At 40.5% G+C, this 16410-nt stretch overlaps 1 protein-coding gene across 1 annotated transcript in view; it reads right to left on the bottom strand.

Annotated features, from left to right (window-relative positions):
- The window catches only part of kif1b (kinesin family member 1B), a 229691-nt gene that overhangs the window by 83276 nt on the left and 130005 nt on the right, over positions 1-16410 (bottom strand). Inside the window, 5 exon segments of the mRNA XM_052039294.1 lie at positions 2975-3047; positions 7781-7961; positions 11298-11381; positions 13157-13263; positions 14488-14567. Of these exon segments, the coding sequence (XP_051895254.1) occupies positions 2975-3047; positions 7781-7961; positions 11298-11381; positions 13157-13263; positions 14488-14567 (525 nt within the window).

The following is a 16410-nucleotide window of genomic DNA, read 5'->3' on the forward strand; positions in this document are numbered from 1 at the left end:
GAAAAGTGCATAGACCCAAATTTGACAAAGATTTTGGCAGACTGCTTTGTATTGTCTTTATCCTGTAACATTCTAAAAATGTGGTTTTCCAAAATTGGTTGTGTGTGTTCATTTTTAATTATTTAGGATTTGAGTTAAAGCAAGAATGAGATTCTACCAACTCTTAAATTTTGGGAAGGAAAAAAATCAAGTCTATATTTACCACTAACAGTCTACTTTTAAATGTTAGGCACAATAATTCATAATTAACATCATAAATTCAAACCATCCAGAAGATTAATGTATTGAAACAAGTAGTTAGGCATTCAATATACTGCTGTCTTAAAAGAGGCAGCTATTGCTACCTTCAGGTGAAACAGGCAAGATAAAAATCACTGGAATAAACAGAAGCTTGCCTACACATCATAAAAACATTTAAAAAGTCAAAACATTTAAATTTCTAATCTTGAGAACTTTAGATTTGCCTCGGTGTTTTATTTTAAAATGAGATGTTGCTGGATTTTGTTGAAGCTATTTACTGCTCACATTTTTAGAATGATCAATTGCTAAAGAACTACATTGACTGATCAATTAAACTTAATCAAATATTGTAACTGGACAACAGTTGAGCCTTTTTTTTAAATTCAACCTTGAACTCAGAATTCACTTTAAAGCTTCCAAGCTAATCCATTTAGCACACGGAAACTGCATACAAAGTACTCTCTACTGAAACTTGTACCATTTACATGAATACTTAGGTTAATGAGATTTCCTCAAATTCTATATTATAAAATGCTAACAAAAAGGATGTTTGCACCATTCATTTCTTTTCAACATTTATTTAAACCGTGCACATCCTTTCAGGAATAGCAGCCTAGAGCAAAATAACCCAATGGCAAGGCTAAGCTGAATAAGAATAGCAATGCACCATTAATGTGGGATTTTAGAAATTCAAGTCACTTTAAACATTTTGATTCAGTGTCTTCACATGATCTGGTTCCATATCTCCTGCCCAGAGCTACACACTTAACATCTGCACTTCAACTAAAAACAAAATTCATTTTATTAAGGTTAAATTTTCCTCAAATAGTATAATTTTTTTAATATATCGGAAAAATCACTGAAGCAAAGATTTTAATTGGTAACCTTTAAAAATATCAACTATACACTACAGTTCTCTCTCTTTCCTCAGTTGCTTTACAAGGGCAATTAGGCACAGCAGAATGAACACTGCGCACAGGATGCTTTGAAAATGTGCACTGAATTTTTTGTCCAAAGTTTAGAAAATGCCAGTGACCTTTGCAGCACTGTTCAAAGGAAGGAACAAAAGGCAGAATCATTCCCACAACCTGTTACCAGCATCTCTCTCAAGCAACGAATCAGAACCCAAATTTGCAAATGTACACGTTTTCCAGCGTGTATATTTGGCAGAGGTGATTTTTCATTAAATAAACATGAACTTAGGCCAATTATTTAAGCAGTTATTCATTATGCAGTTCCACAAGATTAAATATATGGTTTTCTAACCGTGTTGCTTGAAGTATGAATTCGTAATGCTGCCTTTTATATATATTTAAAATAAAGTGTTAGAGGGGATAGTCCATGCCTCAACTGAAGGTCTTGGACTGGGTTTGATGGACTTTGGTTTCATACAAATGGACATTGCCTGGGCTCACGTTGGCACAGATGACCACACAAGCAAGGTGAGGTGCAAACCTATGTTTGTTAAACACGCAAGTCTGAGCACTTCAATCAGTCAGGGAATAGTAATCAGGGAGCTGCTATCTGACCAATTTCATCCCTGCCCTCATCACACAGCCCAACTGTGGAACCCATAGAATCAGTGCTAGAAGCCAGCTACTTCAGCAAAGGTTGAAGAGCAAGCCAAGACCATTCTACCTGACTTGAATTGAGGGAAGGTGTAAACTTTGTGTTTTTTAAATGGTTGTGTACATTAAGAATAGGGACAGTAGGACCAAAAGGGAAAAGAGCCCATTTCGGGCATCCACATTCAGTGTCAAGCACTCTGTCCAGAGGCAGAGCACCAAGAAGATGCCAAGATGCTTTCAACCTCCTACAGTACATGTTTGGTATGCTTTATCACCCACACCAAACATCTTTCAGCCTCCCCTAGAGAGACTACTAGCATTTAGGACAGTTTTCTGCTGTGGTCCCATGAAAATTTCCCAAAGGGAGGGGCTTCCAGGAGAATAATTTCATCCATCAGTAAGGATTGGAGTCTAAGTGCCAGAAGCTAAATATTTATTCACAATCCTAATTTGTTCCCATTTCCTTCCCATCTTAGTAGCAATTGCAAAAATCAATCCTCAGGGCCACTGCTGTACAATTTTAATGAAACAACTATTGGTATACAGCATTGTCAAATTATCAACTTTAAAAGGATTAAATGAAAGGTTTTACTATATAACAAATTCCAGCTGTCCTGTCACTTACCCCTCAATCCAAATGTATCTGACCAATATTCACATTTGTAAAACATTTAATTATCTTGCCCCTACAAATATTCATCTTAAGCTCTATTTCTAAAGCTGAACTACTTTATGTAAAAAAATACATTTCTTTCAATTTTACAATAGAATAGTTTTGTTTTGCAATAACTACTTTTATTCAAGAAAACAATAATTCTCATATTAATTATCTCACAAGCCAAAAGGGTCTGTTGGGTATACAACCTCAACCCTCCCCGTTGCATATTGCTCAAGGATGGCAGAATCGTTATTTTCCTGGAAGGCAGAAGAAAGATCAAGTCCCATGCAAGAGAAGTGGATTGTACCATGCAGTTTTAAATGATCCATTTCAGCACTCGTAACAATGAGAACAATGAAACTTCAGAGGTAAAAGATGGTGCAAATTAGTAGTGCCCGGAAGTCAACAAAGCAAGCATGAACAATCCACTCATTTCAGGCCAGAATGATGGAATACAAAACATCCAACACACAAGAAATGTTAGAATTAAGGGAGGAAAAACCCTTACCAAGCGCTGCTGTTCCAAGAGTAGATCTGCCTCCTCCTTCTCTTTCTTGTAAAGGATCTCCATTTCTTGAAGTCTGTGGAGGATAAAGTTGAAATGTGATTTTTCAGAACCACTTCATGCTGTGTGACAGGGAGATCCAATAGTTCAATAAAACACCAGCAGAGAGTCACCATCACAATGAGAAATCTGGTTACTATGCAGATCTGTTTGCAACTTCCATAAATGTTTTCAGAAAAATTGGTAAAATGGTTATTATCACATGTACCGAGGTACAGCAAAAAACTTTGTTTTGCATGCCATCCATACAGATCATTTCATTACATTAATACATTGAAGTAGTACAAGGGAAAAATAACAGAATGCAGACTAAAGTGTTACAGCTACAGAGAAAGTGCCGTGCAGGCAGACAATAAGGTGCAAGGCCATGATGAGGTAGATTGTGAGGTCAAGAGTCCATCTTATCGTACAAGGGGATTGTTTAATAGTCTTTTAACGGCGGGACAGAAGCTGTCCTTGAGCTTGGTGGTCTGTGCTTTCAGGCTTTTGTATCGTCTGCCCAATGGAAGGGGGGAGAAGAGAAAAAGTCCGGGATCGGTGGGGGTCCTTGATTATGTTGGCTGCTTTACCGAGGCAGCAAGAAATGTAGACAGAGTCCATGGAGAGGAGGTTGGCTTTCGTGATGTGTTGAGCTGTGTTCACAACTCTCTGCATCTCTTCTCTATTCATCTATGTTCTGAATTGAGCAAGGATCCTCTGCTACACTGACCAGACATGCATCATCAGGGACCCCCAACATCCAGACCATTCCCTCTTCTCATTGCTCCATCAGGCAGGAGGTACAGGAGCCTGAAGACCCGCACCTCAAGGTTCAACAACAACTTCTTCCCCACTGCCATCAGGTCCTTGAACCGACCTGAAAAACCCTAATTCTACCTTGGACTATATTTCCCTCAACTTACACTAATGTCATTATGTTATTTTTTTGTTTATTGTGTTGTGTAAATTGTGTATAAATTATGTTGATTTATGTAATTTATGCTTGTCCTATCTGTAATGTACCGTCCTGCTCCTGCAAAACGCTAATTTTCATGGCATTCATAACCTGGGTATCTTTGCCCATGACAATAAACTTGAACTCGATTCCTAACAGAAAATGAGCAACACCACAGGCCACAGCAAAGGGATTGAATAATGTGAATTAAAGGTAACTTTAGATAACAGAACTACATTTTATAGCACCATCCACACCTCCTTCAGGAGGGTTCAAAGAGCAAATTTGAGCACAGCAAGCCCCTATAAATAGCAGTAAACATAAATAGTTCTGATTTAGAGACCTCAACCTGAAATATTAACTGTTTCTCTTTCCACAGATGCTGCCTGACCTGCTGAGTATTTCCAGCATTTTCTGTTTCTGTTCCTACAGACAGCACTGTAGTCATTATGACTGAGTGACATATTATAGTGGAGATTAGTGCAGACATTTGTGGGGATCCCTCAGAAGACAGAGAATAGATACATTCCAATGAGCAAGAAAAATTCCTAGGGAAGGATCCATCATCAGTGGTTAACCAGGAGAGTTAAAGTTTGTATCAAACTTTAAGAAAACGCGTTTAATTGCACTGTGACAGGTCAGAAGATGGGACCAAATATTAAAAAAAATGATTTAAAGATTAATAAGAAATTTAGATTATGAGACATAACAAGCTAGAATTGTAAAAACAGAAAATAAGAATTTCTGTAGATGTTCAAAAAAAGTTACAGTGAGCTCTGGCCCTATAGAGAGTGTGAATTAATAATGAAAAATAAGGAGACAGCAGATGAACCAAAAAAGTATTTTGAATCATTGAGATATATAAAACTATGAGGGACATGAGACAGATAACAAATAACTTTTCCCCGTGGCAGAGGTGTTCAAGACCAGTGGACATCGGGTTAAGGAGAAGGGATTTGAGAAAAAGGTTTTCCACACAGAGTGTTTGAAATCTGGATTGTACTGCAGGTACTCCCACAACATTTAAGACTTATTTAAATGAGTACTTAAAATGCTATGGCAGAGAATGCTATGGCTGAGTGCTGGGGATTGGGATTAGTACTGATAGATACTTGATGGCCAACGTGGACAGAGTGGGCCAAAGGATCAGTTTCCCTGCAGGATGAAACACCTCTGCCACAGAGAAAAGTTCCTCATTATCTTTTCTTTGTCCCTCCAAATTTTATATTTTAATCATGTCATCCCTCAGCCTTCCCTGCTCTAAGGAAGACATATTCAGCCTATCGAGCCTCTCCTCACAGTTGAAAGTATCCATCCCAGGCAACATCCTGGTGAATCCCCTCTGCTTCTTCTCCAGTGCAATCACATCTTCCTGTAGTGTGGTGACAAGGATTGAACTCGGTGCTCCAGCTGTGGCCGAACCTATGATTTATAAAGTTGGACCATAATCTTGCTGCTCTTGTATTCAATAGCCCTGCTTATGAAAGCAAGTATCCAACATGCTTTCTGAACTACCTTACCTGTGCTGCCAACCTCAGGGGTCCTTACACCAGGGTGCAACAACCTGCTAGAGGAACTCAGTGGGTCGAGCAGCATCTGTGGGGGGGAGGAATGGTCAACATTTCAGGTTGAAACCCTGCATCAGGATTTCAACCTGAAATGTAAACAATTCCTTCCTCCCCCCACCACCGCCATAGACGCTGCTTGACCCACTGAGTTCCTCCAGCAGATTGTTTGTTGCTCCAGATTCCAGCCTCTGCAGTCTTGTGTCTCCATGTACATCAAGGACCCGTTTTTCACTCTTCCTACGGTCCCAGCCTTGCCAGTCCTCCTAAAATGTATCACCTCACATTCTTCAGGATTAAATTCCATCTGCCATTTCTCTGCACATTTTACCAACTCATCAAAATTGTTCTGTAGTTGATAATCATCCTCTTCACCGTCAACCACCCCATCACCTGTGAATTTACTGATCATACCTCCTACATTTATATCGAGATTGTTAATTTAGATTCAAGGATCCCAGCACCGATCCCTGCAGTGCACCACTGGTCACAGGCTTCCAAACACAAAAACAACCTTCGACCATCACCCACTGGCTTCTATCACTAAGCTAATTTTGGGTTCAATTTGCCCTGAATCGCAAGGGCTCTTTCAAGTGGCACTTAAAGGTCTAACTGAAGTCCACATAGACTACATCAACTGCACAAACCTTTTGGACATACTTAGTTGCCTCCTTGAAAAATTCAATCAAATCAGTGAGACTGGAGCTCCCCTTTGCAAAGCCAAGCTGACTATCCCCATTTAATCCCTGCCTTTCCAACGTAAATTAATCCTGTCCCTGTGAATGTTTTCCAGTAATTTCCTTACCACTGATGTTAGACTCACCATCCTGAAATTATCCTGCTAATCCCTGTTGCCCTTCTTGAATAAAAGTAGCACATTCACTCTCCTCCAGTCACCTGGTACCTCTTCCGTGGCCAGGGACGACTTGAAAATCCCTGTCAGAGCTCCAGCAATCTTCTCTCTTGCCTCACATTTCATCATGATTTATTCACCTTTAAGCCTGCTGTTTGTTCTAGAATTCCACTGCCCCCATTCAGAATCCAGCTACAATATCTTTCTCCAGAGTGAATGCAACTGATAAGCCTACAGCTCCACACACAGACCATCAATTCTGGTCCTAATGACTCCTACTCTTTCCATGGTTACCCTCTTGCCCCAAACCTACTTAAAAAAATTCATCACGATTTCTCCTTAATCATGCCTGCCAATGCCGTTTTGTACTCCTTCTTTGCCCTCCTAATTAATTGTTTTCAGATATTCCTGCAAAATTGTGTAATTTGGCGGGATTGATAAAGAAAGACATTTTTCCTAAATGGTGAGAGACTGCAGAGCTCTGAGAACCAGAGGAACCTTGACGTCCTAGTGCATGATTTGTAAAGGACTAGTGCACACATAGAGCAAGTAGTTAGGAAAGCTAACAAAACATTGTTACTTATTGCCAGGGGAACTGAAGACAGAAGTAGGAAAGTTATGCTTCAGCTACAAGAAGCACTGATAATACCACATCTGGAGTATCATATACAGTATTGGTCTCCTTATTTAAGGATAAGGAAGCAGTTCAAAGATATTTCACTAAACTGATACCTGGAATGGACGGTTGTCTTAAGAGAAGGTGGACAGGCCAGGCTTCGATCTACTGGAATTTAAGTGACAAAAACTATCAGGGTCCTGAGGGGGTGTGGGAGAGGATGCCTCCTCTTGTGGGTGAATCTATAACTGGGGGCCATTGTTTAAAAATAAGAGATTGCCCATTTAAAACAGATGGGGCAAATTATTTTTCTCTCTGAGGGTCATGAGTTTTTGGAACTCCCTTCCTCAATAGGCAATAGAAGCAGAATCTCTGAATATTTTTAAGGCAGAGGTGAACTATTACATCACAAGCAAGGGGGTGAAAGGTAACAGGGAAAGTACAGAGTTGAGATTACAATCAGATCAACCTTGACCATCTGGAATAGCAGAGCAGCCTCAAGGGGTCGAGTGTATGTAATGTGCTCAAATCTTAACTGCCCATTGAAATGGTCCAGCAATATCCACAGTTTAGGGGCCAATAAAGGATGGACAACAAATTCCAGCCTTGATGACATCCATTTCCAAAGAACGAGTAAAATAAAGCAGATCTGCGCACGGGTGATTTTGACACAAGATCCATTTCCACCGTCAACTTCACCCTTCTGGAGAACTTTCAAATTTAACCCAAAATTTACATCTAAAAATAAAATGCCCTGCATTACCAGTGTGTCTATATTTACCTTTTCTCCATCTCTTGCTTCATATCTATGCCCTGTTTTTCAAGAAGTTCACGCTGGGCAAAAGCCCAATCAACAGGTTCGACGGGGGTCTCAGCAGATGGGGTCTTCTCTCGTTCAGCACGTGCCTGCTCAGGATGGTTGAATCGGAAGACGTGATTCTTGCCCATAATAATACGATTCCCTGAAACAAATAGGAAGAAACAGTCTCAAACTCCAGACAATTGATATCAGGGCAGGTAAATTATTTATATAGATATGCAATTTACTTGTCATTTCAGAGGTGTTCTCAAACAGTGAACATCAAAACACTACAGAATTTGTTCTCTCTCATGTGCCACTATCTCCTCTCTGCTTCTCTTACTACCCATCTACACAAGGGCCAATTAACCTGTCAGTATGCCTTTGTCATGTGCAAGCAAACAGGAACACCTAGGAAAAACCATGGGGAGAACATGCAAACTCGACACAGAAAGCACCAGAGGTCAGGAATGAACCCAGGTCCCTAAAGTTGGAAGGGAACAGCACTAACTTCTTGCTTCCTTTGATCCTCCATTTTACTGTTCAATCATTGCTACTTACAGTTAACAGCCACAGGAAGGGATGCCTGAAGCTGCAGGTTCTTCTCTTGTTACTTTATTCTTTTCTCAGAATCCTACCATCGCTGGAAAGGCCAGCATTTATTGCCCATCCCTAAATGCCCTGTGGTGGCGGTGAGCTGCCTCCTTGCAGTCCTGGCAAGGTTACTCCCACACTGGGTGTTGGGGAAGAAAGTTCTGAGATGTACACACTGAAGGACTGGCAATATATTTTCAAATCAGGACGGTGTGCAGATCAGAAGGGAACATGGTTTTTCCATCTGCCTGAAATCCCTGCCCTTCTTGGGTGGTAACCATCATGACTTTGAGAAGTGCTATTGGAGTAGCCTAGGCAAGGAACTGCAATGTGTTTTGTAGATTGGAGACACTACAGCCTCAAAGTGCCAGGGAAGAGGGAATAACCATTTACAGTGTAGATGGGATTCCAATCAAGTGCACTATTTTGTCCTGGATGTTGTCAATCTTTGAGTCATTGGCATTTTACACATCCAGGTGAGTGAGCAGTCTACCATCAAGCTACTGTCTGGTAGATGGTGTCAAGGCTTTGGGGTCTCTAAAAGTCAGTCATCCTTCACAGGATACCCAGTCACCAAAATGCTCTAGTAACCAGGGTGCACCTGTGGCAGGTCCATTTGAGTTTTTGATAATTGGCATCCTCCAGATCATTGATGTTGGGGTACTCAGTGATGGTAATGCTACTGAATGTCAAGAGTTGATGGTTATACTTTCTCCTGTAGGATATGCTCAATGCCTGGCACTTCTGTGGCACATACGTTACTTGCCTTTGATGAGCTTGTGCTCCGAATGTTGTCTGGGTCTTTCTGCGTATAGGCATGGGCTAGTTCACTTTGCTAAGAAATTGTGAATGCAATTGAACATTGTATAATTATCAGCTAACGTCCCCACTTCTGACCTTTTAAAGGTCATTGACGAAGCTGCTGAAGATGGCAGTCCTAAGAACACCACCTTGAGGTACTCCAGTATTGGTGTCCTGGGACTGTGATGATAGATCTCCAACAAGCGCAACCATCTTCCTTTGTGCAAGGTACGACTCCAACCAATGGAGTATTTTCCTTTTGATGCTCACTTTTACCAGGGCTCCTTGATGCCAAACTGCGCAAAGGCCATTCTGAGGGCTGGAGCTCAGTGGCCCTGGTGAAAACCAAACAGGCTGTGGTAAGCAGGTTATCCAGTAAGAAGGTATCGCTTGAGAGCTGTCAACAAAAGCTTCCATTACTTGGTACTCTCGTACACTGACTGGATGATAGCTTGCCCGATTGTCCTGATTTTTGCCTATAGGACGTACCTGACAATTTGTCACATTGCTGGATAGATGCAATCATTATATCAGGATGGCAACAACTTGGCTAGAGGTACAGCTAGTTCTGAATCAAACGTCTTCAAGTACCACAGTTGGATGTCAAGTGGACCCATAGCCTTTCCTGTATTCCATGCTATCAGGTATTTCTTGATACCACATGAACCAATCTGACTGGAGACTGGCTCCTGTGATGGTGGAGATCTCAGGAGGACGTTGAGATGGATCGTCTACTCGGCACTTCTGGATGAATAGCTGCGAGTGCTTCAGCTTTGTCTTTAGCCTCGCCATTGTTACCTATGGGGATACTTCTGAAGGTAGTTAGCTTGAAGTATCCACCACCACTTCGGCAGAACTGCAGAGTGATGATCTGAACCGTTGGTTGTGAAGTCACTTAACTCTGTCTATTTCATGCTTGTTTTAATGTTAAATCCAGTGTTGTAACTTCAGAAGGTTGGAACCTCATTTTAAGTACTGCCTGCTGCCTTTCTGTACTCCTCACTGACCCAGGTTTGACAGTGATGGTAGAGTGAGGTCATTCCAGACCATGATGCTACAGATTGCGGTGTACATTTCTGCTGCTGCTGATAGTCCACAGTGCCTCATGGATGCTCAGCTCTGAGTTGTTCTAAATCTATCCCATTTAGCACAACTTCATACAATTCATCCGTGGAAGAAGGGAGTCACAGGCCAGGCCAGTGTTTATCACCCATTCTTAATAGTCCTCGAGAAGATGACAGTGAGCTGTTTCTGTGAACCTCTTTACGTATTGTGGGGAAGGCACTCCCACAATGCTGGTGGGAAGGCAATTTAGACACTGTAGAAATGGCGACACATTTCCAAGTGAGTATGGAATTTGCAGGCAGTGCTGTTTCCCTCATCCTTCCAAGTGGCAGAGGACAGGTAATCGTGAGATGCTGTTGAAGAAACCACAGCGAACTGCAGCAATGCATTTGTATATGGTGCCCAACGCAACCAAGGATTGCCAATGGCAGAGAAAGCCAATGTGGGTGGAGTTTATGTCTCAGGTGGTGGGTGGAGAGCCAGCCAAGCAGAACGCTTTGTCCTGGATGCTGCTGAGTTCCTTGGAACTGCACTCATCCAGGCAAGTGTTAAATCACACTGCCTTATGATGGAAAGCCTTTAGGGAGCCAGCAGGTGAGTCGCCTGCCATAGGATACTACTCTTGTAGCCACAGAACGTATGTATCTAATCTGATCAACAATGACCCAAATTTGCACAGAGAACCTTGACCATGGAGGCTTTGGCAGCAGTAGTTCTATTGAACGCAGAGTGGAAGTGGTTAGATTCACGGGGATTCACTCTTGTTGAGACCAGACACTCTCTGGCACATTGTCGGGAAAGACTGCGATTCTCCAGAAAGGAAGGCAAGAAACTGGGAGCTGGTTTGGAGAAGGGGAGGATGGGGTTGGTGGAATGTGAAACTTAAAAGCAGTGGAAGAATGCCATTCCCTATCAAGTTTCATATCACTGTGGAAAGTAACATTCAACTGTATTAAAGACCATTGCATCTTAAACCAAAGGAGCATAAGAAATGAAACACAAATATAAAAGACTGATCCTTAATCTGCAGTTAACCAACCTGAGCGCAATTTTACTGGATTGGCAACTCGTTTGCCATTCACATAGGTTTCAGATCCTTCACAGGGCACCAAAGTTACAATAACTGTATGAAAAGAAAAACAAACAGTTCAAAGGATTGCCAACTTCTCCAGTTAAGAGAAAGAAGAAAAAAAATCACTTCCCTAGATGCATAAAACATACCTCTTTGGAGCTGCTAAACTAACCTCTATTAAATGCTAACTGAATAGCACCTGCATTCATCATAACATTATACAATTGCCCATAATTTTTAACACCACCAAAAGAATGAGCAAAAGAAATGTTTGGCTTCATCACATTTATCTTAAAAAGAGGCAACACCAGCTCAGAAGCTTCTCCTGGTTCATGACTGGTACAGCAATGGCAACCCATGATGTTAAAACCAAACAGTTACCATCACCCAGTCACTTAGATTCGGAATCACCTGCATTGTAGAGTTTACTGACTTAAAAGACAAAAAAATCCTAAATGTGGTATCCAATGTCTGTAACCAGTTAAAACTTAGTTTCATGAAATATTATTTGTTCATCAGTTTAAAGGCTTTATTAGCATATTACAAGTGAAAGTATAAAATCATTCCAACTTCCCGTTGGTGTAGAAGAGTAGGTCATATGGGGAGTTGATAAATTGGATCCAAAATTGGCTTGGTCAATAATGGTGTCTTTCTGACTGGAGGTCTATGGCCAGTGGTGTTCCGCAAGGGTCTATGCTTGGACCTCGGTAGTTTGTTATATATATTAATGACTTGACACACATGGCCCGATTAGTAAGTTTGCAGGTGACATGAAAATTGGGAGGAGTTGCAGATAGTAAGGTAGGTTGTCAAAGGATACAGCAGGATATAAATTAGCTGGAAATTTGTGCAGGAAACTGGCAGATGGAGATTAAGCTGGACAAGTGTGGAGTGACGCATTTTGGGAGGTCAAGTGCAAGAGGAAAATATACAGTAAATGGTAGGACCCTTAGGAGCATTGATGTACACAGGGTTCTTGGGATGGGTGCGTCCATAACTCCCTACAAATGACAACAAAGTGGTGGTAAAGAAGGTGTGCCTCATGCTTGCCTTCATTGGTCGGGGCATCGAGCATAAACGTTGGCAAGTCACATTTGGTTAGGCCACATTTGAGGTATTATATGTGCAGTTCTGGTCACCACACTATAGGAAGAATGTGGAGGCTTTGGAGAGGGTGCAGAAGAGATTCACCAGGATGTTGCCTGGATTGGAGTGCATTAGCTGCAAGGAGAGGTTGGACAAACTTGGATTGTTTTCTCTGGAGCGTCAGCGGCTGAGGGGCAACCTGACAGAAGTATATAAAATTTGTGAGAGGCATATATAGGATAGATAGTCAAGAGTCTTTTTCCCAGGGTGGAAATTAAAAATACTAGAGGGCAGAGGTTTAAGGTGAGAGGGGGAAAGTTTAAAGGAGTTGCGTGAGGCAAGATTTTCTTTGTACACAGAGAGTGGCTGGTGCCTGGAACACACTGCCAAGGGAGGAGGTAGAAGGAGATACAATAGGAATGTTTAGGAGGTATTTAGACGGACACATGAACAGGCAGGGATCAGAGGATACAGACCAGTGCACCGTGGTTGGCACAGATACAGTGGGCTGAAGGCCAGGTTGCTGTGCTATACAGTTCTGTTCTGTAGTCATGGAATAGCCCAATACAAGACAACCTTGTACTATTTTAATCTGAAGACCCTATGGTGTCAACATAGGATCTGAGACATTGTATTGAAGTGGCGATAGCAAGACATTCTAATCCATTGGAAGGGCCACTTGTAAAGTTCTTGCGGAAAAAAAATCAAGCACTATCTTAAAAAAAAGTGTTGGTTGTTACCTTCTCCATTTTGATTTTTGTCACTCCTGAAGCTACAATGTTCTTCTCTGATGTGAGCTCCACTGAGAACAATATCCTGGCGTCTCTGTGCCTCTGCCTGGCCAACCCTTATAATTAAAAAAATACATGCTCACAGCATTTAAACACACAGTCAACTCAAATGAGAGTTCCACTTGACATTGTGTTAAATATTTAATTATAGAGCTAATTAAATTCAACTGGTAGTACAAGTAAGTAGGAGATGGCAAAGAGCTGAACATGTTCTTTCCCCCTCCGACTGCAGGCAACTGGTTAATCTAAGCTGATCTATATTTTTGGAACATTTTGGAAATGGCTTTTCACTCAAGAATCATGGGCTTGATCTTAAAAAGCGATGTTATAGCAGTTATCCTTCTGAGGTAGGAACTTGAGCTCATCAGAATAGCTACTGGAGAAACATACATCTAACTGGGAAACCCTTCCCTGATTATGACAGTAGCCAAAGGGTAGAAACAATTCAATTCCATTCCATGGGAAGCCTCACTTCTGACACAAAAAGAGCCCCTGGGCAGAAAAGTTATCCTCAAAACAGAGTCACCTTTGACAGCCATCCCATTTACATGGACAGGTTCTGCGACATCTCATAGCCTGGAAAACTCTGAGGCAAACATATTAATCATTAACTATTATCTGTCTGTTAAAAATATTAGATCAGAAAATGGAATTAGATAATTTCCAAACCCAGTATTTTTTTTAATAAATTGAATATTTAACAACCTTAATATCCTAATTAATTTTCTCAGGAAGGCGAGCAATCAGGATGAAATGACCTGCTTTTGTATATTGTTTCAAGCCCCACAAATGAATACCAACGTGACATGACAAACACAGAACTAGCTGAACTGCTTTAATGGTTTGACCAGTTCAATTGATGTACTTCAATGGATGACAGATTAACAAAAACTTTATCCAAAACTTTGCCAAAGGAACGTAGTCACGACTTTTAAGGTTTTCTTAACTGGCTGAACATTGGGTTTCGATTTGGCATTCGTCAATTGAGAACATGATGTGACATTGCCAGATGAGGATGAAGATTCTCAAGCTACTTAAGTATCTGAAATTACAATTCTTATTTTATGCAAGCTTCAGGAAAAAAATTAGTTTCCAAAGTAGCTGAGCACCATCCATTTTAGTTCAAACTTTAAAAACCTAACCCTTCAAGGCAGAATTCCATCATTACCAGACAAATTCCTTTACCGTCAATTTTTGCTCACAAGAATGATTCAGTAACCCAAGCTGTCATGGCTCAACACCTCCCGATACAATGCATGACTGCTCATTCATCTCATTACCTTGTGATGCCATCTTTGATGTAGTAAAGAAGACACTCTGACATGAGCGGATCCTCGTTGAGGTTCACAAGATGAGGTGTCTAATAGAAAATAAAATAAAACTGGATTCAGATCATTCCTGGCAACAAAGTTCCCATCCAACAGCCAATACACTAATTAAGTTGTTTTGAGATTTAAAGAAATTCTGTGGCATTTCTGTTACCATTTTAGGTTACAAGCATAAAGTAAAAAGAGGCTTTTCATCAGATCTGAACAAGGTTCTTTGACCTGAAACATTCCTCTTTCCACAGCTACCAAGGATTTCCAGCAATTTCTGTTTTTATTTCAGATTTTCAACATCTACAGTTTTTTGATTTTCAGTTTGGGTCACATATCTCAAGAATAAGATTGGTTCCAAAAAACTGTGGTCTTTAAAATGGTTGCCAAATTCTCAACTTGTTCACCTTTTGTCTCCAGAGGCTAAAATGTCAGAAGTAAATCCAAGGAAATATCTGAGTACACTGGTCAATTCCTGGGCTGTATGCAGTTAATTGGACCTGGCACAGTGGCGGTTCAGATTCCAGAACTGGCCTTTAGGCATCTAGATAGATTGGGGGATGGAGAGAGGAAACTGAGGGAGCAGGTCTCCAGCTCTCAATGATATCAAATGGCAGTTGTAAAAACCCATTTCCAGGCACAATCACCTTGAGCTGTGATGAACTGCAACTATCAAATGTCTCATGGCGACATTTTCCAAGCTCAACAATGCTATGTGGATGAGGCTTAGGGAGTTATTGTGCAGAGAATCTTCCACTGCAATAAAATGCAATTTTATTAAACCTTGAAATAGTCAAAATAGTAAAGAGAAATTGTTCCTGACTATGGACTTAAGTGAAACAATGATATTGCTAAGCTTCTCTCAGATATACACCCATTCAATATGATCGAATCATCACTAATGAATGCAAAATATATTCAGGTGTGGAGTTTACTAGCTAAAAGAACAATAATAAAATTGAATGTCTTCTTAGAGGGAATTCCATGATAAAATTGGAAATGAGAGAGCACGTATTTTTAACCTCCTTAGAACAGCATAATGTTGAATTTTTTTAAGCTTTATATATTCAAACTAATAGTCTCTATTAAGGTCCTTCATTGAATCAACTTGCCCTATTTATTTCTTCAATTACTTAGCTGCTGTCTTGAACCTCCCCAAACTAAAGGACTGAAGTCCAACCACAAACAAAAAAAAACATCACAAATCAAATATCAGAGCTCATTTAAACTCTCAGCTGTGTCAGGGATTGCAGTTTGATGCTTTTTTGAAATGATAAAATCATGAACATAATTCATAATGACTGAAAGTTAGTAAGAAAAAAATTAGGGTACAAGATGAAGCTATCCAGGAATATGAAAACAGTAAAAGTTACTAGAGATGTTTAAAAAGGACAAGTTTACAAAGTGAGTGTTGGTCCTACAGAAAGTGAGGCTGGAGAGTTAATAATGGAAGACAAGGAGATAACAGGTGAATTAAACAGGTAATTTGCATCAGTCTTCACTATAGAGGGTAAACCCAACATCCCAGAAATACTTATAAATTGGGAATTAGAATGGAGGGAGGAACTGAAGAAAATTACAGATCAGGGAAGTGGTGCTAAGCAAACTTTTGGAGCTATGGGTTTAAGTCATAGGATCGTAAATGAGATCTACTGAGGTAATTGATACATTGGTTTTAATTTTCCTAAATTCAGGAAAAATTCCATTAAATTGGAAAATAGCAAATGCAATTCCTTTATTCAAAAAAAGGGAGAAAGAATGTCAGAAACTACAGGCCAGTTAGCTTAACACCTGATATATATGCTAGAAGCTATTATTATGTTATAGCAAGAGGCTTAGAAAAATTCAAGGTAAACAGGCAAAGTCAACATTGTTTTGTGAAAAGGA

The sequence above is a fragment of the Pristis pectinata genome, chromosome 26 (genome assembly GCF_009764475.1).
Source record: "Pristis pectinata isolate sPriPec2 chromosome 26, sPriPec2.1.pri, whole genome shotgun sequence".
Taxonomy (NCBI): domain Eukaryota; kingdom Metazoa; phylum Chordata; class Chondrichthyes; order Rhinopristiformes; family Pristidae; genus Pristis; species Pristis pectinata.